Here is a 22,948-nt window from a genome sequence, read left to right on the forward strand (position 1 = left end):
GCTGATCATTTCATCTGGAGACGGCTTTTTTTCCTTTTTTAATTTGCCATTTGAGCCTTTTCATGTTTCTTTGATAAGATTCTTTCTTCACTCATAGGTTTCACCAGCAGCAAGCATTTTCTGTTCTTTGATATTTAGTAATAACACTGCTTTGGGGGCAGAACCTTCCTTTAATCATCTGCGTGTTTTCTGCTCCTCTTCAGGATCTGTGAGTGCACAGAGGCAGAGGCTGAAATTATTCTTCAGCTAAAGAGCGAGCTGAGGGAGAAAGAGCTAAAATTAACGGACATTCGTCTTGAAGCCCTCAGCTCTGCACACCATCTGGATCAGATTCGGGAAGCCATGAACCGCATGCAGGTCAGTGCAGTAGCTTAAGTGATGACAGGGGTGCACATCAAAGCTATGTCCAGTGTGTTTCCTTGCCCAGCATTTTGTTTCAGGTGCCAAAAAACTGATGAAACCAAGTAAATTGCTGGATTGACAGTACTTCCAATGGATGATAAGTGTACACCTTATGTTATATATTCTTAGCGTTTATATTAATCTCTAAAATATGTTTAAGTGATATGGATGAAGATGTAATCCCTGCCCAAAAGATATTTGTTATCTAAACCCTGTGACTAGGGGAAGCATCATGACAGACAAGCAGATCACAAAGTGATTTCTACAGAGGTTTTAAACCTTGGGCTGGGGGTGGTATGTGTGCATGTTCTCTCAATTTCTGATTCCTAACCCATCTGTGGTTTGCCAAAGCAAAGAATGTAAAATTGAACTGACTTACTGTATTTAGCATCACTGAAATTTCACCAGATCATTTCATGACACTGCTCCATATCCTGCTGGAACACATTTTTATTCAGAAGACTTTCCCTCTCATGAGGCTGAAAGGATGCAGAAAGAATGACATTGTTCTTCACTGCACAGAGCTTTTATGGGACTCAACTCAGTTGCCCACACACAGGTGTCTAGTATCACATTGATACGCAAAAGTATCTGCAACATCCACACAGGATGACATAAGTCCTTCAAGTAGATCTGGACCCTTCTGGAATGACAGGTTTGATACCTAGGACATCCCTGAAGGCACTATAAACCTGTATTTAGGAAACAGAACCAAGGCCATGGGGTAGGAATTCAGGTTGAGACTAGGACAGCTTCACTGGAAACCCACATTTACGCAGCTGAATCCAGCCCCATTACCTTGTCAGCTGAATTGCTCTGTTCTGTGTGCATAGGTCAGGTGCACCTGTATGCATTTCTGTACAGATATACACAGAGACTGATTTGAAAACCACCAGATTTGGTGTGTTTGCTGTCTTCTCTGGACCTCTTTGTTTATACAATGCCTATAGTATCAGCCACACCTTTAAACATTTATGGCATCTGCTATCCTCCCAGGTGCTCACACCACTAAGTGCCAAAATTGCTATGGGATATATGTCTGAATTTCAGTTAAGGGGAAGAATAATCAATAACTGATCTGTAAATATGGATTTTACTTGTCCAGACATAAGTAGAGCATTTGATCTGGAGCCAATAAAAAAAATTAAGGAACTGTAAGAGATAGAATAGTTACTTGCAGTGGTGGAGAATGGCACGGGAAGGCTTGTCAGCTGATTACTGTCTTACACTGGGATTTGAGTGCCTAAACCAGATGAACTCCCTGGAGAGAGGAGTCTGCTGTAGTCACAGGCCTCCAAATTTTGAATTTCACTAAAGCTGGGCAGAGGCTGTTGATGGTAATCACCACTTCTGAGGTTTTCCCAAAAGGACAGACAGCCACCTTGGAGTTGCCAAACTGCATGATGGAACTGATGAGGACTGGTGAGAGGAAAAAGTAGGATTGGTGGGAATGGTAAATGAATACTTGTCATGGTTTAAGCCCAGTCAGCAAGTCAGCCATGCAGCACTCGCTCACTCCTCCACCCTCTTCCTCCCCAGGCTCCCAGATGGGTGGGGAGGAGAATCAAAAGAATGTAACTCCCAGGGGTTGAGATAAGAACAGCCCAGTAACTAAGGTATAACACAAACCGCTACTGCTATCACCAATAACAATAATGATAAGGGAAATAACAAGGGAAGAGAACACAACTGCTCACCACCCGCCGACCGATAACCAGCCTGACCCTGGCAGTGATTTAGCCCTTCCAGGTAACTGCCCCAGCTTATATAGTGGGCATGACGTGCTGTGGTATGGAATACCTCTTTGGTCAGTTTGCATCAGGTGTCCTGTCTCTGCTTCCTTCCGGCTTCCCCTCCTCCCTGGCAGAGCATGAGACTCAGTCCTTGGTCAGACTAAACATTACTGAGCACCAACTAAAAATATCGGTGTTATCAGCGCTGTTCCCAGGCTGGAAGTCAAAACCACAGCACTGCACCAGCTACTGAGAAAGAGAAAAATGACTGCTACTACTGAACCCAGCACAATACTGTATTCAAAGCGCCTTAAAAATCTAAAGCTCAGCTGAATGGAAATCTGATAAGAGTTGTGTAATTAATCAGTGTAAATTGCTGAGTAGATGGAGATTGCATGACTCATATCATTATAGCTTCTGATTTGAACTGCTGCATTCATCACTACCTTCTCTCACTATTTTGTAGGTTTGACCCTTCCATTTCACTACCTGTCCTCAATTTTGCCTATATGTTGTAATCTTTTGGAACTGTTGCAGGGGTTTTTATGATGCTATCCCCTATGTTTTTACTTGTATAATGTATCTGTGCAGCCTTCATAAAAGAATAGGACTTTTAACATTGTTAGTGCATGTGGAATTAAATTTGATGTGCAAAACTGTCTGCAAGAATAAGTAGTTACTTTGTATTGTGCTTTGTGGAGTGACTGAAAGCTATCTTTAGTTGGTACCAGGCTGTTCTCAGGCTAAGTTTTCATTTTATGATTGTACATTCAATAATCACTTGGCACCACAGAGGATTTAGCTAAAAAAATTTCCTAGTTGCTCTGATTCATCTGTCACTGTATGTTTTCATCAAAGAGGGTTTGCTGGCAGCTACGTGAACAATCCCATGTTTGAATGATCAAAAAGTCTTATCTGATAGGAAGCAGAGTTATGAAGCTGTTAAAAGTATCAATTCCTAATTGTCCATTTGTAATTTCATTACTTCTCTGTCAAGTTGCTGCTTAAATTTTCATTGGCAGTAATAATTTTCTGTGACTTTAGAAACATTGACATCTCCAAAATTTTGACAATAATTTTCCTACTTGACTGTTACCTAAGATATTTGGCAATAGAAAGTAGCTTAGAAAACTGGGGGTAGCTGGGAAAATTCTCACCACACTTATATTATGGTCAACTGTACAATAAACATTGAAGCTTGAAGCCTATGTATGTTGTTTAGGAGCTGTCTTGAGGCAAAAGCTAAAACAAGTTTATAGGGCTTTTTTCCCTTCATTTTAGAAGTAAAGGTAATCCAGTTTTCTTTGACTGCCTTATACTGTATATATATCGTAACATACTGCTGTGAAAGCGGCAAACCAGTTATGTCCTGCAGGCAACCATCAAGCACAAGAATAGCCACCCCCAGCGGTTTTCTGAAAGAATAACCTCCTGTGCTTTTATGTTGATTTCTTTTGTATACAGAATGAAATTGAGATATTGAAAGCTGAAAATGATCGTTTAAAGGCAGAGACTGGCAATGCAGGAAAGCCTGCCCGGCCATCATCAGAGTCCTCAAGCAGCACATCGTCTTCTTCATCGCGGCAGTCATTAGGACTTTCTCTGAACAATTTAAATATCACAGAATCTGTTACATCAGGTAAACATATTTTGGGCACATGCACACCTCAGCAGTTGGTGAGAATTTATTATTTTCGCCTTTTTAATGGGCCATATATGAGGCATGCCTCAAAATTAAAACACGCCATATCACTCAGGTAAACATCAGATATGCATTCATTAATGGAGATGAGGAAGAACACTGGCAGCCATTTCTGAAAATGTAGCTTTTAGAAAGCTCAAAATAGTAGTAACAGACTATTCATTATGTTTGCTTGACTCCTACCTATGATACTCTACTTACCTAGTTACAATACTCTTTGGTCATCTAGTTTCAATTTATTTGGACAATATCTGTTGTAGTATACTTGACAGCTGTATACTCTTGTATTCTCTTGACCCTATGGGATAAATAGGAAGGTAGTCCATGAAATTTTCTTTTCTTTTTCTTGTGGTTTTTTTTTGTTTGTTTGTTTATCAGTCTTTTACCATTCAGTTGCCTACTTTAACTTCATTTTGTATTTGCAGCTGGAGCAGAGAGTGGTCTCAGTTAGCTTTATACCTTACATTTTTCTACTGTGATATAGCTAGTTAGCCTGTGTTGGACCACACAGGAGTCAAACCACGCCTGACTTATAAAGCACTCTTAGTGTCTTCCTGTCTTGAACTTTGATCCACATCCTGAACATTAACATTTGATTATTCTCCATGCCATAGTGTTTATGATAATAAGCCTTCTACACTTGTTTTGTTAATGTAGCCAAGAAAAAGAAGTGCAGTCTCTAACATTAGAAATAGGAGCAGAGCAGAGGCAAAGTAGCACTCATTAGCGTAGATTCCACAGAAAGTATAATGAAGTCTCTGGAAGCAATAAAAATATGGCTAATGATTGTAGAAAGAGTCTAGGCAAGGGTACAGCTGGGAATGTGCCAAACTGCCTGACTGTAATTTGGCTTGGCAGTTAGCTGTATTATATATTGCCAGTCATTGATTACACGGATATTTGAATATTTCTTTTGGTTAATATCGGATTTTATATGAAAATTGGTAAATTTTTCGTTGATATTCCCGCCTACTTTTTTGACAGGTTTAACTTTTAGCATGGGTTAGCTTGAGCTAGGCCCCAGTATAAAATAGTGTTGCAAAAACAGGGAGAAAAAGTTTAAAACAAAACAAAAAAGCAAACAAACAAACAAAAATGTTTGTTGGGGTTTTCTAGATAGTAATTGTAGAAAACTGTAGAATGTCTTTCATGAGCAACAACTATTAGCACTTTGTCACTGGCACTAACCCTGTCTAGATACAGGAATAAACATGTAAGAGGAAGAGTTTGAAGAACAGGAAGAGGAACTGTATAAGAATAAGATGGGAAAAGGAGACCAAGGGGAAAAACATGGAAAAGTAAAAGTTAAGATAAAGAATGAAGATGAACAAAATCAGGAGGAAATGCTTAGCAAATTAATAGAAGAAATAAGCACTGTAACAAAAAGAAGAGAAGGCAGAGGAGAAAAGGGGGGAAAAGGAGTAGGAGTAGGAGTATGAGAAGGATCAGGAAGAACAGCAAGACTGGGAGGTGTTTGAACTCAATGATCTTAAGGTTCTTATCCAACCTAAAATTTTCTGATTCTATAAGCTTTATATAATTTTCTATGTCAGTGGTTCTGCATGTTTTTCTAGCATGCAAAGTAACTACTTCTGGTTATAAGAAACTAAAGAAATAAGGATGCCTAATGAGGAGTGGAGGATTTCATTTCATTATGAATCCAGCCTTTTTGATCATGAGTACCATTTTGTTGCTGTGCCAGAGAACTTGGAAGGGTGACAGCTTCCTAGCAAGTCTTGTGGGATTTCTGTGGCAGCTGGAGTGCTATTGAACAAAATTCCCTGAGGTATGGAGAGTTTAATCATGCTGGGGACTGAGCTGAGAGATGGCAAGGTCTTCGGCTCATCATATTCAAAAAATGCCATGGCACTTTCTGTAAGACCAGTATTTCCAAATGATCATGGTCACCTGGAAATGACCAAAGCTATCCACTGCCTCTTCCTAAGGGTATGACCATCTTCTCCAGATAGGTGTGGATGGCAAGCTAAGAAGAGGCTCGGTTGTCACAGACACCTGTATTTCAGTCAGTCGCTGGGATAAAGAGCAGCAAACAAGGACCAATGCAACACTCTTTCTGTAATGTCCAGTGAAAAGAGTGCCAGAGCTCAGACAAGAATTGAGCCAGAGCCCCATAGTGCACCTAAGGAGGAGGCCTGGCAGGAGATAATTAAAGCAATTAGCACCACCATGAAATTAGAACCCCTTGGACATCTTCTCAGCCCCTTGTTTCAGTGAGAGGGAGAGCTCCTCATTCCTGAGGATTTACAGAAGAATATATTTTAAAGGCTACATGAGGGTCATTTAGAGACTGAAAATTTTCACACAGGATCAGTTATGTTGTAAATTGCCCTCAGATGAACTATGACTTTACATAAACTCTCAAGGTTTGTCAAATCTGCCAAAACACATGACAAGTGAAGTGAAGCATTCAGTGCTGGAGGCACAGAAAAACTGCCTGGAACAAAACAAGCATGGATTTATTTAAGCTCACAACAAAAATGCTTTTTCATTCAATCAATTAAAAAAAACCCACCCAAATAAACAACAAACATAATCTGCAAAATCTGCTTCTAGATCTGGGTGTAAATTATCAAACATTTTACATTAGAACTTTTTTTTTTTATACAGTCATTCAAGTCATGTTCATAAGCCTACTTTGGTTTAACTTTGAGCAAGTAACTGAACCTTACTGGGACTTTAATTTGGGTGAAATCTGACCTTATGCAGACTATGACATGAAGTTAATGCGTTCCTTCAATCACCACAGTAAGAAGCAGCAGGATTTAGGGTAGTGGATTACCATGCTGGCCTTTGAAGAAAATGCAAATCCATAATCTTTGCTAATTTGATAGCTAGTTTAAATGTCTAACAGCACAGTCTCTGGGAGAACTTGTAGAGGAAGACAGTAGTTTTATCCCTTGCAGTAAGCTTCTGTCTCAGCCTTTAGTAAAAAATGCATCCTACTGATTTCTCATTTTAGGAGTTAGTGAAAAAGCTCAGAGCAGATCAGAATCACTCTGCCTCCAAGGAAAATGAAACCTTTTCTTAGCAGAATGGCTGAATACAGTCCTGTATTATGGAGGACTGCAAAGTGTTTTTCTAATGGATGCTTTTTGTAAGCCTGTATTATGGGGGTTAAAAAAAACCTCTGTCCATGCCATGTTTACAGAGGGTAAGCAAATCAGCTGAGAGGAGAAATTAAATGCTATTTTGCTTATCAGCAAACATATAAATTAAGCATTCCTTGTTTTTCTCCTTAAAACATTCTAAAGGGCACAATGAGTGCCCAAAGATACAAACTTAATTTAGGTTTCAAACAACATTATTTTATGGACATATGGAAATTTTGAACAAGTTCCAAGAAAGAAAGCAAAGGCAAGACTATAGTGCAATAAAGAATTTCTTTATTCCTGATTTCCTATTATTTTCTACATGATTAAAGCTCCTAATATTGCTTAAAAAATTGACAAATTGTATTTTTTTGATCTCCAACAGAAAAGGTGAATGAGGAATAAGTACTGATTAAAATGATTGCAAGTTGTGATGTCAGCCTTTCTTTTTAACCGAAAAATCCTTTGAACAAATATTGAACTGATGATGCGAACATAGCTGATATGATTTGTCAGGTTGATTACTTTACTTCCCTTCTTTTATTGTAGATATTTTGTTGGAGGATGTCACTGATGGAGCACTCCACAAAGAAGGTCATAGCGTGAAAATTTTGGTCACTGTAAACAAGGGCTATAGTAGAGCCAAGGTAAGTCTAGATGCAGAATTATATAGCTCAGGCAAACCTTGCAGTATAGGAGCTCAACTTATTTCAGTATTTTCAGCCAGGAACTGGAGGGAAATATCCTAAAGATAGCAGCTCTCTGTCATCCACGCTCAATGCAGTTAGGCACTCTCCATAGACTAATGTCATATGGCCTCCTTCTGCCTCTGTGGTGTCCCAGACACTACCAATTCTCAGTTTAATTAGTAAAAAGATGTTCTGAGACTTACTATCTCCATTTAAAAGTCATTACAAATTAGACCTATGCCTTGGACCTCTTAGGGTGCAAACCTGAATATGCTGCTGAAGTGATAAATTTGGAATTGCATTGTCTGTATTACAAAGATTATAAATACAGGGCAACTTTTATTTATATTCAGCTCTTTATAAACACAGATGCAACCAAAGTGCGGAATAACATACTGCATTTCCTTTCTTACAAAGACATACTAAAGTAATATCATCCATAGCTGTTTCTGGCACACATATTGCTGACAAAGTTATAACATCACATTGCAAATAATATTATTTTTCTTCACTGGGAAAATTATGAAGTTAATTAGCACCATGTTTAGACCATTTTCCAAAAAACCTTTCTTTGCAGGATCAAAAACCACATACATATCTGATAGGATCAATTGGAGTAAGTGGAAAAACAAAATGGGATGTTTTAGATGGTGTAATCAGACGTCTCTTTAAGGTAAGACACTAAAAAAATAGCTCAACTATTAATTTAATTTCACTTCAGAAAAATCTGTATTCTTTGGGTTATCTTACCTAATTTTTGTTTTGTTTTTTGATATGTCACTAACACCACTATTAAACTTTATTCTTAATGTTGACATTCATTTTTCATTATTTTTCTCTATTGAATGTGACTGCAAGAATCTCCTCGACAAGTGACTTCACCTGTACTGAAATATTTTCCAAACTATTTTCATTCAATAACCATTTTTATTTTTTATGTCTTATGTTTTCATATAACTTCAGGAATATATTTTCCGAGTGGATCCAACTACTAGCCTGGGTTTAAGCTCTGAATGCATTGCTAGCTATTGTATAGGAGATGTAATTAGAGCCCATAGCCTAGAAGTGCCTGAACTGCTGCCTTGTGGATATCTGGTTGGAGATAATAATGTCATCACTGTGAATCTGAAAGGTAAAACCCTGAGAATATTTTTGCCGATAATACAGAATTCTTCACTCTAGTCCTCCACCTCTTCATACGTTCTTTCTCACACCTGGCCTTTCTGTATTTTGTCTCCGGTTCAAGGGCACATTTATCACATAAACTCTCTGTATGACATTGTACAAAACCTAATGCAGTGTGGCATTTTGAGGCCGATCTAAGAATATCTCTGTCCTTCTCTGCCTGACTGCCAAATCACAGCAAAGTACACATTTCTGACTATAGAAAAACAAACAAACAAAAAGCAAAAACAACAAACAAACAAAAACCAAAAACAGAGATTAAGATGAGAAATATTTATACCTCACCCAGTTATGCAGGAAAAAGCTGTAGGGGTTTGCTGTTGGAGGGGAAGAGTGCCTTGAGAAGAATTCCGCATATATATATGTGACAGCCGGTAACCCTGTGGCTGTCACTTTAACCTTTTTTTGTCATGGTTGCCTGTAGTGTTTGAAACATGCATCTTTGCCTCTCTGAGCCTTCTCTCCACATTTACTTTAATTTCAACTCTCCCACCCATCTTGTGCCACTCAATGTGTAATTTTTTTGCCTCTGTGGAAGGATATAAGCATTTCCACAGAAATGAAGGCCTTCATAGGAATTCGATTTAGGCAATCAATACCTTACTTTGAGCATAACACCATCATAACACCCATACCTTCGTTAGCAAGTATGAAGACAGGCCATTTTTCTTTTCTTTTGTTCCCAGGAGTGGAAGAAAACAGTTTGGACAGTTTTGTGTTTGACACGTTAATTCCTAAGCCAATTACCCAGAGGTACTTTAATTTACTGATGGAGCATCGCAGAATTATTCTGTCAGGACCCAGTGGCACAGGAAAGACCTATTTAGCTAACAGGCTGGCTGAATATATTATAACTAAATCTGGCAGAAAAAAAACTGAGGATGCAATCGCAACTTTTAATGTAGATCACAAGTCAAGCAAGGTAAGTTACAGTTTAAAAGATAACCTATTGCCCAATTTGTAGTGATGATGCAAAGCAGCTCCTATTAATTGGCATACTGTTTTGTTGCTCAGTTCTCATTTCCTCCCATAGAATTCAGTCTCAAATCCCAGTGAGGAACAGGGACAAGATCTTTCTGTTCTAAACAAATCACTGAAGTACTGTGAGGGAATTTTCTCTTGCTTGAGGAAACCCATGTTAGGGATAGCTGCAGTCAAGTTCCTATATAAATTAAATTTGTAGGTTGCAATTCCTTTGTCAGAAAGCTAGATATGAAGTAATACTAGTCTAACTTGCTTTTTATAGTGATAATATCAGTTTATTGTTAGCAAATAATTCAGAATGGGGATCACTATCTTGGGTTCAGCTTCTTAATCAGCACTGGATAAATACAACTGCTGCTACTGTTTCTGGAGTGTGTTGGTCAGGAAGTTGACCATAATAAAATTGCCTCATGCATCATGTCACATTCCCAGTGATTTACATTGTTCAGATTATCAAGCTTCTAGCACAGCTACTAAGCTAGCCACAGATAATACTATTCATTTCCTGTCCTAAATTGGGTATGCTCCTAACTTGGTACCCAGGGAAAAGAGAATGAAAGGTTTTACCCAGAGCTTTTTGATTTGCACAGAACATAATGAATATTAGCATAATATAAGAAGGAAGAACATACAGATCCCGAAGGAGCAAGAGTACCATTCCAGTAAAAACACTGCTTTTCACTGTCTTTATACAGTGGATTTGTGATGACATTTACTTTGTCAGGGAATGTGTTTATCTTTTATTTTTAAACCACATACATTTATAATGAAAATTGTTCCACAAAAGAGCAAGCTTTTGAATTTCTGGTCAATTGCTTGTTTGGGGTTTTGATTTTTTTTTTCCTTTTCCTTTGTTTCTATTAAGTTTTATATAGAACTTTTGAGTTTGTAGTAAAAAAGAAAAAACAACATTGTTTGAATAATACAGATAGTGCTATTCCATGGAAGGAACCCATGTTGTTACCCTAGAGACATCTGATCATAAAAAGCAAAAAAAAATCTTTCTTGAAATAAAAGATTCTATGTTCACATCGAAGAGAAATGATTCTGCTATCCCTGATCCAGAAAGTAAAACGGCAATAGGAGCTTTGTTCATAATACTAAGCATTCCTGGCACTGACAAAATTAGATACCCTAGAGATACAGCTGTAAAACTTGACTAATCCAGACCCTCAAGGGCAACACTGTTGAGAAAAACATCAAATGTTTTGATTATAGAAAGCTCTCTTTTACTCCAGTGCTAAACTGCAGCCAGACAGATAGCTGTGAGAAAAAAAGAAGAATTTACCCAGTAAATTTTATTATGAGGTGTGATATAGTATCCCCAAAAGGTCGAACAGATTTTCAGGGAGAGTGGTGAAAGGCAATATCTGAAGGAGCAGTTCAGTATGCCTGAATGGTGTGATAATTTGGGGGGGGAATTGGTATATAAATGGCATATTTTATTGCAAGCTATTTTCCTCTTGATCAGATATTTTATCAGCAGGTTTCTAAGGAATGCATCCACCAAATAGCCATGTGTATGCTTCAGTCACTTGCCTTACGTTTATTGCCTTTGTTTTTCCCAACACGTGGCTTCAGTGTTGCTCTAAAAAGCAGGCCTTCCTGCATGTGCTAATCCAGTTGAATTATCCATAGTTCACCCTCCTTAGCCTCCTGAAAATCTTTTCCACTGAAATTATATCTATGGTCTAATTGGATTTATATTTTCTGTTTTGTTTTGTTTTGTTTTTTGTTTTGTTTTGTTAATTCTGCTGAAGGATCTGCGACAATATCTAGCAAACCTAGCTGAGCAATGCAGTGCTGACAACAATGGTGCTGACCTCCCTGTGGTCATAATACTTGATAACCTGCACCACATCAGTTCACTTAGTGACATCTTCAATGGTTTCCTCAACTGTAAATATAATAAATGGTAAGTGGTATCTCCTGTCCCCTTTCATACACCTTTTGCAATTAAAACAGTAAAAATTATTTGTTATTTTGCAAATTCAAATGTGGAAACTGAGACTCCCAAAGGCTGTCAGAAAAGCCCTTATATGTTTCAATGATTTTAATCCTCTTCAGCCAGATACTTAGGTGTCTGCTTCCTTTATTTATAAGACTCCCATGCATCTCAGTGAGATAAAAACATGCTGTTGAATTTATGAATGTACTTAAACGCTTGACTGAATTAGGGTCTTATCCTTTTCACCCTGTCAGATCACACTAGCTCATTACTACCATAAGGACAGCTTATGGGAGAGTAAGAAGAAATGCCCTTTATATTAGTGGAATCTGGGATGTGTGGGAACCCATGAACCGTGCCATGCAGAAGCATCTGTATATCAGGCAGACTTGCACTTCCTACAGTTTGCCTGCAGCAGTGCAGAAGTATGAAGTTTGCTGACTGTTACTGCCAAGAAAGAATAAAAATAATGTTCTCTGTAACTTTTGTTGGCCTATAACTTCAGCTATTTCTTCTGTTAAAGTGCCATCATAGGGACTTCCCTTCCTAAAACCACTGCATGCTGTGTCTTAACCCATGAGATTCACTGGCTTCTGAAATTAAAACTCCAAGTCTACTGCAAAATTCTGAGGTACATGAGGACAGGGTTGCCTCATTTATTTTTTTAATACAGATGAGTACTAGTAAAGTACAAATGTGCAGAGAGGGAAATCATACAGAATAAACATTAAAAAAGGGCACCTCAGGAATATTTTAAATCCAAGACTATAATGCATTGATTGGCCTAGTGCAGATAATAATATTTTCTGAATATCTGAATGGATTCTCCATCAAAAAAAAAAAACACTACTACTTTTCTCTTTTCAGTCCCTATATTATTGGAACCATGAACCAGGGAGTCTCTTCTTCACCAAATCTGGAGCTGCATCACAATTTCAGGTACATTTACTCTGTATTTGCTGTGGCTATGTTTGCACAGTTCCCTGCTTCTCAGCCCAGTTCTTCAGCAAACATTGATCTTGTATCTCATCACAGCAAGGTATTTCAGCTTCTGTGTCTTTCCTGTATTGATGGGTCTGTGAATGGTGTTGGAGAATGATGAAGGAAATAAGTAGATACTTTCCAGCATCTATAGCAAGTTGTTGAAGACAATTGCATTCTTGCATTCCATTTGTCTTCAGCAAATTTGTCTTCAGTGTATTGAATTGCTGCTGAAACTGTAATGATTGTGGTGTAAGAATGGGTTATAATATAGTTTATTGGAGCAGTTTTATACTTCCTGACTAATAAAACTCAGAAGCTTTTGACATTACTCTCATCTATATGTTACAAGAAGAAATTTTGTATTTGCTATTCATTGTGGCTTGATATTTATCCTTTCTACCCAGGTGGGTGCTATGTGCTAATCACACAGAGCCTATTAAAGGTTTCTTGGGCAGATATCTGAGAAGAAAACTGATTGAGACTGAAATAGAACGGAGCATGCGCAATAATGAGCTCATCAAAATCATTGACTGGATCCCCAAAACATGGCATCATCTCAACAGCTTTTTAGAAACACACAGCTCTTCAGATGTAACCATTGGTGAGTCTGTTGGTGCAGTGCTTTGAAATAAGGATTCAGGCTGGACATTTTACAGATTTGTGAAGGATATATTATGTTTTTAAAAGTTGTCATCTCTCAGTGTGAAGTATAACATCAATGTGGGGAATTTGTCTGGCTTCCAGCAGGATTGAAATGAAAATGGAAAGTTTAATGAGAGAGTATGTATTTCCTGGTGCCTGGTACTTCTGCCTCGGTTACTAATGACTTTTAAGTAAAGTATCATAAATTTACAAAACTTACTTCAATAGGAACTTTCCTAAGCTTTTTTTAACCCTGCTTTCACACTGCAATATAATTACAACAATAAAAACACTTGGACTTCAGGTCTTTTAGTGGAACAGCTATGTTAGCAAAGAAATCACCTTTTTATGTAGCTTTGCTTGTAAAACTTGTGTTAATGAGGCCCTAGAACTGGATAAAGAGACACTAGTTAATTTTTACTTAAAATAAATACTACTATTTTAATTCTGTGAAGTTTATTTTTAGTGTGTTCCCTAGTTCTACTTTTTTTAATGTACAACTTGATTTTTCAGGTCCCCGCCTCTTCCTCCCTTGCCCTATGGATGTCGATGGCTCCAGAGTGTGGTTCACAGACCTCTGGAGCTATTCCCTGGTGCCATATCTTCTGGAAGCTGTGAGAGAAGGACTTCAGGTATTTAATTTGTTTCCCGGAATTACTTTTTTTTTATTCATTTCATAGGTTTTCTGTAAGCTAGTTTTAACCAATGCATCTAAGTATGAATGCTGTTCCATTTAGAAGAAGAAAATTCTTTGAGGGATTATAGAAATCAGCCTTGAACTCCTTTTGACCTGCTCTTGCTCTGATGTATAATTTGGCTTTGCCTACTCCAACACTGACATGTCTTGTATTTTACAAAAAGGGTTTCTCCTCTGTGACTGGAGGAAGGTTGTTCCTTTACCACTGTTTAAAGAATTCCCAGCAATGCTAAATGCAGCTGAGATTGACTCCCCGAGTCAAGGTAGTCTCAGCCTATTTCTTCATGGAAGAGTGGATAGCCTGTACACTGGTGCAAGAAAATAGCTTTGGTCTGTGTAAGCCTGTACCACCTATGTACACGTGTAGGCACACAGGCTTGTGGGGGAAAGCTTGTGAAAAGAATATTTTCACCATTCAGGTAAAGAAAAGAAAGTTTGTCTAACCAGATTGAGATCATTTATTCTTTGGACCTGATGAACATAAAGGTCTGTCCTTGCCCTTACATCTTGCAACCCTGCTTGTATTTCCATAGTTTTCTTTTTTTTTTTCTTTCTTTGTATGTGTTAAGGTACCCTTCTGACTGTAATTCTCATTTTGGATAACAGTGCCATCAGATCACTGTGCTTCACAGTTTGGTCATCCTGGCCTTTCCAGAGCTAGGTATTAGCAGCTGTTCCACTGATTGTTAATGAACCATTAAAAATTCTTCTACTTTAATAGAAAGAGGGCTACAGATAGATTTGCTTGTGGATAGCACTGTGAGCTGTCCATATAGGTTAAGATATGAGACCATACCGCGGTTTTGGAGCAAATCTAAATCTTGATATGAATCCTTTCTTCTTTGTTTGGTTTTTTTTTTTTTTTGGTCTTAATTGGCTTTTTCCCTTTTCTTTCATGCACTGCAATTCTATGTCCTTTGAAAAAGATACTTTGTGGAAAATCAGTTTTTTAGGTTTTTGCCATACATGACACTGAAAGAAATGACTGCGCAGTGCAGAGGGGATTGTGAACTAGTCAAAGAACTGTGAGCAGCTGCAGTTTCTTTATCACCTTGTATTGACATAGTGATATACTGATGCAGTGGAGGCTTAGAATCTTGTCTGTTGAATATCTCAAGCTTTCCTAAAACTGCTTATCTCTCTGGGAATTATAGAGTGTTTATGCCTTGTGCAAAAACCTGCCAAATATCTGATAGAACAGCCACAGTGAGATTAACAGTGCCTTTTTAGACCAGCTATAAAACTGTAGTGATATTCTTCTTCCTCATATTTTCCCAAGTATACAGAGTACTACTTAAATGAAAACTTCAATTCTGGAGCAGAAGATGGCAGCATATAGAAGAAAATATGTTCTTTCATGAAACATTCCAATTTTTAGCTTCCATTGAATAACTTTATTAATAATAAACAGAAATCTTTTACATGTTATAATTAGATGTTCCCAGAACCAGAGGTGGGTAGAAAATGCCTTTCTAGCCTGGTACTTTGCAAAATCACTTGTCAGACACAGTATTTATAAGCCTTGCTCCAAATTCCAGAAAAGATTTCATCACTGTTAATATTAGATGAGGGTAAATGCTGCCTACAGCCTGCATTTAGCCTGCTACCTCCCTGAGAAATATTTCCTCTTGGCTTGTTTAGGCAGATCACTGTTATAGCAAGCTAGCCTCACTGTAGGGCAGAAGGAGTCGGAGTATCTTTGTGCATAATATGGGGAACTTGGCTCCCTAACCTGGAGCTCTGATTCAGCAAGTGCCTGGGAGCAGGTGTTGCAGTGATAAGCACAACTCATCTCTGTGGTTTTAGCAACTAAAATCCTTCACTGTTCTACTCCTTTTAGGAGTGCAGCCCATCTAAATGCTCCATGAATGTATGCCCTGCCAATACTATGTGTTCCTTGGATTGCATGAGGCTGTTTGAGCTGGGAAAAATCACAGAAAGCCCCGCTGAATGGCTCCCCATCCCAAAGTGTCATTGTTGTAGCTAAAGGAAATCTGTAAATCGGCAACCAAGGGTCTCTCAGTTAACATGTCGCTTGCAAAGAAGGGTACATTTTAGTGAAAAAGCTACCAGACCTAAACATGTAGTATTCGTATTATACAGTATTTCCTTGCTCCGTCCTGTTTCAGAAGCATTTTTGTGCTTTATAGTGAGGAAATCCTGCCCTTTGTGAATTTCTTCTCTTAACCTTATGAAAGATCTCAAACTAAGGTATGGACAGCTGTCTGCTTCTGCAGCCCATTTTGCTAGGAGAAGGGAACGATCTGTACTGGCACTTCCTAGTTCACTTCAAACAAAATCCAGTTTACTTGAATATTTTAGATAGATCTGAGTTAGTTTCACTGATACGCCTTAAGCATATTACTTGAAGGTCTCATTTCACATTGTATCAGGAACTTGTGACTCCCACTGTTGCCTACAAATATCACTAATTATGGAATGTTTTTCAACTTGCAGTCATTCTGTATTGAAGGAGCATTAATGGAGATGAGGACTTCTAAATATCATATCATATCCAAGTGCTGAGCACATCTGAAAGTAGACCACTTACTAAAATGGCGTAGATGGTTTTGATTACTTTTGTTTGCTGTTACAACTGGTGCTGAAAACACTATAATATGTACTCTTACCTGTGTTATATCCATAATATAGATGTATGGTAAGAGGTCACCCTGGGAGGATCCCTCCAAGTGGGTAGCTGACACCTATCCATGGAGCTCTGCATCTCTACAGCATGAGTGGCCATCACTACTTCAGTTAAGACCAGAAGATGTTGGTTATGAAGGTTATGCATCAGCAAAGGAAGGAACAACCTCAAAGCACGTTCCACAGACTGATACAGAGGGGGATCCCTTGGTAAGTTTTCAAGTTTTGGGAAAAAGCTTTTCAGTATATACTTTATTGTCACATGTTAAGTTTTACACTGTACAGTAAAAACAACTGTCGACTTGATCCAAAATGGGCTTTTGAAACGAATCCTACTACAATTTTTTAAAAATGTTGAAAATCTAGCAGGAAGGCAGGTGTCACCATCATGTTAATATGCCCCTAAATTGTTTTCATTTTCTATCTGCCCCATAGAGTATTTGGTCTTCATCATCATAATGTTTGGGAACCAGTATTCAGCAACTTATTAATCAGTTTATTCCAGAAACACCTTACCAGGCTGGACAGCCCTTCATCTACATTCTACAGGTGAAGGACTGAGAAAAACACATTATGTAACTTGTCTATCATAAAGAATTTAGTGGAAATGCAAATTAGACAGCCATCCTTCTTTTCCTCAGAACATTTCAAGATAACCAGTGACTGAATAACAGTTCTAATGTAAAAGGTTTGCAAGTGTTGTGGTATTAAAAGATAAGAGGTTGATTTCCCTCAATGCCATGTATTGTTTTATTTAAATATGATCCCAAATGTCTGAGTTTACCGTTGTCTCCTTGATAATGGACTATTAAATTGCATATATTGAACTGCTATTGTTGTATAGTGCTTTCTCTATAGACTGCCTTTATCACAACTCAAAATACCATTTTAGAGGATTGTACTTCTGGAAGTACAGCAGCCCTTGAAAAAGGGAATTTTTCAGAGGAAAATGCATTTAACTCTTATCAGTGCTAAGAAAATGACTCCACAGCCTCACTGAGAGTTTGGTATCCAAAACTAGATCTTGCATCCTGAAGAAGTGTAGAAAATCACCTCATTTGATCACCTGTCTCTTATTGCATAAGCTTTGGGATGACTGACCCTGTGATTTGGGCTGCCAGTGAGTGTATTGGCCAGGCTTCTAGCACATATGCATACTATGAAAATACTTGGGCAGCTCAAGTTCAGTATCCCGTCACCCTTGCTCCCTGCACACTAGAATCAGTATCTGTATCTGGCTAAATATCAGTGGCTTGAGACTTGTGAATGGAGGGCTTCTCCTCACTCCCAGTGAAGCTCACTGGGGCACAGGCACTGCACTTATGGAAACAGGACGTGCAACATGCAGGCTGTACTGCACACCTATCACATGTATTCACAAGCGTGAATACCCATTAAACCTTCAGCAAGAGCTATCTCATAGTATTAAAGGGTATTAAACACCGTTCAATACCTAGAGAAATCTTTGCAAGCTGTGCAGGTTGAAACCACAGAGATGCAAGGATTACTGAGCGCACTGGGAAAAGGGGCTTAACACACAAACACACAAGCATACCTCTTTCTCTTTGGTGTTTCATTGCCTGCCTTTGTTGTAATGACAGCATATTTGATCCTCGAAAAACACTAAAGCAATGTCAGCATTACTTGCAGCTCTGAGCATGCTGGCAGAAGCAGATGTTTTATAAATAAAATCCTGATCATTACACAGAGTTAGGCATCAAGCATACAAGTAATTATCTGCAGCTTAATGCTGCTTTCTGATGATTTTTCAGATGGGTTTCAGGTTATAATAAACCCAAATTATGTGGGTGCTCTCGTCTCCTGGGTAGGAGGATGTGTTGCTGAGGTCAGCCCCTCAACAACAGATGGGACTCTTATGAAGCAACTGGCCTAAGTTCACCCCTCTTTTGCTCCTTCACATCTCTCACTTATAGAGGGGGTATGTTAGTGTGATTATGTTTTCAGTTGCTTTTCCAATGTAGCATGTCTACACCATCCAAAAATTATGTGGAAGCGTGACTGTCTCCAAATATGGGCCCAGATGTCCAGCTGTGATATGGCTTACTTCCCCTGCTGGTGTTGCAGCTGCAGCCATTCTCACCCCTGAATTAAAGAGTTATTAGGCAGCTCCATTGTATCCCTCTGGCTCTTTGGACCTTCAAACTTCTATTTAAAGACCACAAGGCAATGAAAAGGGTACCAGGAAGAGCTGCTGACACCCTGCCCTTTCTGAAATCCTTTTGTACGGTCCCCTCAGCTAGATACCAGCACACCTCATACAGCAAGGGAGCTTAATTAAATTTTAACACAGTCACTGCAGCATTAAATGAGATGAGATTGTGTAAACATCGCTTTCTTCTTTCAGATGAATATGCTAATGCGGCTTCAAGAGGCAGCCAACTACTCGAGCGCACAAAGCTGTGACAGCGACAGCACCAGCCACCACGATGACATTTTGGATTCATCTCTTGAATCAACTCTCTGAAAGGGACAAACCTTGGTGGAGGATTATGGTAAAATCTGTTTCCACTAGACCACTGCCAGTATTAAAGCAGCACGCCGAGGTCCCCAAGTGAGAGTGGTGTGTTGTAGGTAGGCAGGAGACATAACTCTGCAAAGTGAGGAAGAAAAATTGAAGTGGAAAGCTTGAATTAGTTTAATTTCAAGGCATTTCAATACCTATGGAGCCAAGTGAGACTCCGTTTGTCAACTGGAAAGGGCCCTAGACCAAGGGCATCTAAGCAGATTGCACACGTGTTAGCCAAACTGGAATATTTTTTTTCTGTTTTCCTCTTCCTCTCTCTCTATCTCTGTCTCTCTCTGTCTCTGTACAAGTTTACAGTGCAACTTCTTCTGGTTTTGGGGTTTTCTTTTTCCTTTAGTTTACCCTGAGGTGCTGCATGAACAATGCAGTCTTCTAATTCTCTTCTAACCTCTGTTGTGCCACATGGTGCTGGTCACAGGACTGCAGTGGTGTTTGTGTTGTACGCTACTGCCCATTCCAAAATGAGTCAAATATGATGATAGTAACTCAGAAAGCACAAGCAGTATTGTGCAATCACCAGAAAACATGACTGTGATATGCTGGATAAGTGCCAATTTAATTCTAACTGCCATGGTCACGGTGATGCGCTCCATCAAGTTTTTAGTATACAAGTCACAGATTTTATAAAGTTGTTTTTACCACAAAGGTCTTTTTTAACCACCTGCCCACTCCTTAACAACAGTTTTATACCAGTTATTAACCAACACTGATTAAAGGCTTTTTAGGGCTTCATTTGTTTGAGCCTTTTCAGTGAAAGAAGGAACATTTCTTATGGTGCTGTCTCACTGCCTTAAAACAGATTTCTAGAACAGTTTTACAGTTGGTTTAATTCCTAAACCATTGGTAATTTACACTGTTTTTTTTCTTCATTTACTAATGAGAAAATGTCAGTTAACACAGTAGCCTCATATCTGTATATCATGATTTTTTAAAGTAATGGATAGGAGAAAGAACAGTTGCTATATAATATTTTTATCTTGTGAATAGATTGCTCTGCCTACCCTCAGAAATACACAAGGAACCCAAACCCACTTCCACTGCCACCTAAATGCTGAGAAAATCGGCTCAAATCCATTTGGTCCCATGGAATGGAATTTTTGGAAGACAGATGTTTTGAATATTTATCCAGCAGAGCTGGATGCACTTGATGCAGCATGAGCACAAATATATGGGTTTTTTTTTCCTTTTTCTAGTTTTAGCATGTTGTTTTGATTGCTATTGTTGTACATGAAGAATTCAGCATAAAAGAACACTGAAGCAGTGATGTCCACTGTGGAAGAGGAAGAGTTTATACTGTAAAAGTGGGTTGGTTTTGCACAGTCTACTGGGTGGGTATTGTAAATATTGAAAAAAAAAAAAAAAAAGCCTTGCACAAATCAAACTGAAAGCAAACAAATGAACAAAAATAATGTATTTTATTCTGTTGGTGTTAAGAGATGTTTCACTTGCTGAGATTTCCTGTATGTTGCAAACAAATACAGAATGCAAACCTTAAAAGCTGTTATTACCCAGTGTGTTTGTCCTGTATTTACAGTTGTTATGACTATGCAGGAGCTATCAATGCTACAGTCAGCATGTTTCAATATCTATACAAAGCCAATACATTTTTTTGGGGGGAAAAAAAAGCCAACTGAAAACATTTTAAGTGCGTATGTCACAGCAGGCTACGACCAGATTGCGTTCAAACTGCTCAGAATAATCGGAAACGCTCTTTTACCACAAGAAGGGTCCGGTTAAAATAGGTGCATATTAAGAAGAAGGTACGTAAGGGCTTTGGCATTGTGTAGACATGCACTGTACACCTCCGTGGATGTTACCTTCAGGATGTTTTTGGTGCTATTAACTCTGTGGCCACCCCGTGGTCACTCGCTGTAAAACAAAGATAAATCAATGCAGTTTCCAAATGGCACTGAGCTGCATCACTGAATCTAGAGGTTCCTACACGGTGCTATTGCCCTAATAAAACTCTTAACTGGTTTTATGCATATAGGATTCAGTCAGACCAACATCCTTCCCCCCCCCCCCCCCCCCAATCTGGATCCATTTCGGATGCAAAATGTCAATCATACACCTTGACTGAGTCAAAGAACTAAGGGAAAGCTGCTCTTTCCTGTACCTGTGCTCTGAGCAAACCTGCAGATCTTTTCCTGCCATATTTAATACGCAAACACACGATATTACATATACAAAACTTCCTGCAATACATCTCAGTGAGTCCACCTAGTTTACAACTCAGAAATTGTTTGTGAAACATTTGTCTGTACACATTTTATATTTTGTACATTTTTGTTGTAACATATCATGTAAATAGACAGAAACAGTGAAATAAATCATCTGAAAAGTTTTGTAGTCTTTGTAAAGCCCTAATAATAAGTATTTGGTGTCATCGGACTTAACTGGATGATGTATTTTCTATTGGTTTATTGTTTCTCTAGCTTGTAAACCAGCTTGCATATATTTTTTTGCAGGTGTGCGCACTGTATCTGTCTAAATTATTACTTTGCCATTAAAGTGGAATTATTTATTGAAAACACAGTCTGGTGTTTTTGCAGTCAGGGCCACTTAACGGTTAGATACTATTTCAAATATAAAAACATATAAACAAACAGACAAAACCAAAGGATGTGATTTTCTGCATTCAGCAGAACCAACCTCTGTAGAAACAAAATCAAGTACTGTTTCTAGTTCTGGTGATTCAGTATGATTTTTGAATTCTTGTTTCCATGGTGGGAGCAAGTTGTGCAGTTCAGAAACAACTTTGTAATCTCCCCCTCTCAAGATTGTGTTTACATACAAGTTTAATGCTTTCAATGGTGCTTTATCCGTACAAAACTAGTGCAGCATTGCGCCTGATTTTCAAATTTGAAGGGCTTAAAGCTACTTCCTCAGCAGATATATGTCAATATGATTTAACAGAACCCAAAGAAAATTAATTATATTAGTCAGCTAATCACAGACTTCTTTGAGGACAGAAGAGTCATTATAATCCTGCAAGCTGTAACACCTCAGCTCTAAGTCTCAGCAGCAGGTCTGTAATTTTTCCTGAAATTGTCATATCCCTGGAAAGACCTTTAGATATAACAGTATGGAGTAGAAGCTCCAGCACCTTGTGCCAAACTGACTAGCTGTTCACTGGGAGGGGAGGGCTTCTTTAAGGGCTTTATTTGCAGTTAGATCTTACATATTTCTTTCTTTTCAAGGGAAATATACCCCAAACTGTCTTTTGTTATGCCTTTTCCTCCCATACTACAAAGCCAACCACAATCAAAAACACCTTTTGCATTTAAGTAATAGTCTTCCTTCCTTTTCTTTTTATAAGACAAGCTGCTTGCTCTCTCAGCTTTTCATGGTAAGGCATGCCTTTCAGACCTCAACACATTTTTTGCAGGAACTTCTGACTACTTTTTGATATGTCAGAGTCCTTTCTGAAGTGGGGGGTACCAGAACTGCACATGGTATTCCTGTGATGATTTTACTTCTGCTATAAACAGAACTAATATCACCTTCCTACTCCCACTTGATATTTTCCCTGCTTAGGCTTCAAGGCTGACATTCACTCTCTAATTGCATCATCCTACTGCAGGCTCATGTTCAGTTAATTATCTACCAAGAGCCTGACTTCTTTTCATGCTGCATCATTTTGAAATACTTTGTCCTATCCTCTCTATAAACTATGCTCTT

At 38.5% G+C, this 22,948-nt stretch overlaps 1 protein-coding gene across 12 annotated transcripts in view; it reads left to right on the forward strand.

Moving 5' to 3' along the window:
* Positions 1 to 21,798, forward strand: part of NAV3 (neuron navigator 3) — a 540,674-nt gene extending 518,876 nt beyond the window's left edge. For all 12 annotated transcript variants that reach the window (XM_062613809.1, XM_062613807.1, XM_062613808.1 and 9 more), the window contains 12 exons: positions 204 to 357; positions 3,600 to 3,774; positions 7,497 to 7,594; positions 8,214 to 8,309; positions 8,600 to 8,768; positions 9,508 to 9,743; positions 11,566 to 11,720; positions 12,621 to 12,692; positions 13,142 to 13,338; positions 13,893 to 14,011; positions 16,729 to 16,932; positions 19,088 to 21,798. In XM_062613809.1, coding sequence (XP_062469793.1) covers positions 204 to 357; positions 3,600 to 3,774; positions 7,497 to 7,594; positions 8,214 to 8,309; positions 8,600 to 8,768; positions 9,508 to 9,743; positions 11,566 to 11,720; positions 12,621 to 12,692; positions 13,142 to 13,338; positions 13,893 to 14,011; positions 16,729 to 16,932; positions 19,088 to 19,207 — 1,795 coding nt within the window. In that variant the 3' untranslated portion in view covers positions 19,208 to 21,798. The remainder of the gene's footprint in view (positions 1 to 203; positions 358 to 3,599; positions 3,775 to 7,496; positions 7,595 to 8,213; positions 8,310 to 8,599; positions 8,769 to 9,507; positions 9,744 to 11,565; positions 11,721 to 12,620; positions 12,693 to 13,141; positions 13,339 to 13,892; positions 14,012 to 16,728; positions 16,933 to 19,087) is intronic.
* Positions 21,799 to 22,948: the final 1,150 nt, after the last annotated feature.

Source organism: Pezoporus occidentalis, unplaced genomic scaffold (assembly GCF_034315485.1).
Source record: "Pezoporus occidentalis ecotype Australia unplaced genomic scaffold, CSIRO_AGI_Poc_V1 ctg17, whole genome shotgun sequence".
Classification (NCBI taxonomy): Eukaryota; Metazoa; Chordata; class Aves; order Psittaciformes; family Psittacidae; genus Pezoporus; species Pezoporus occidentalis.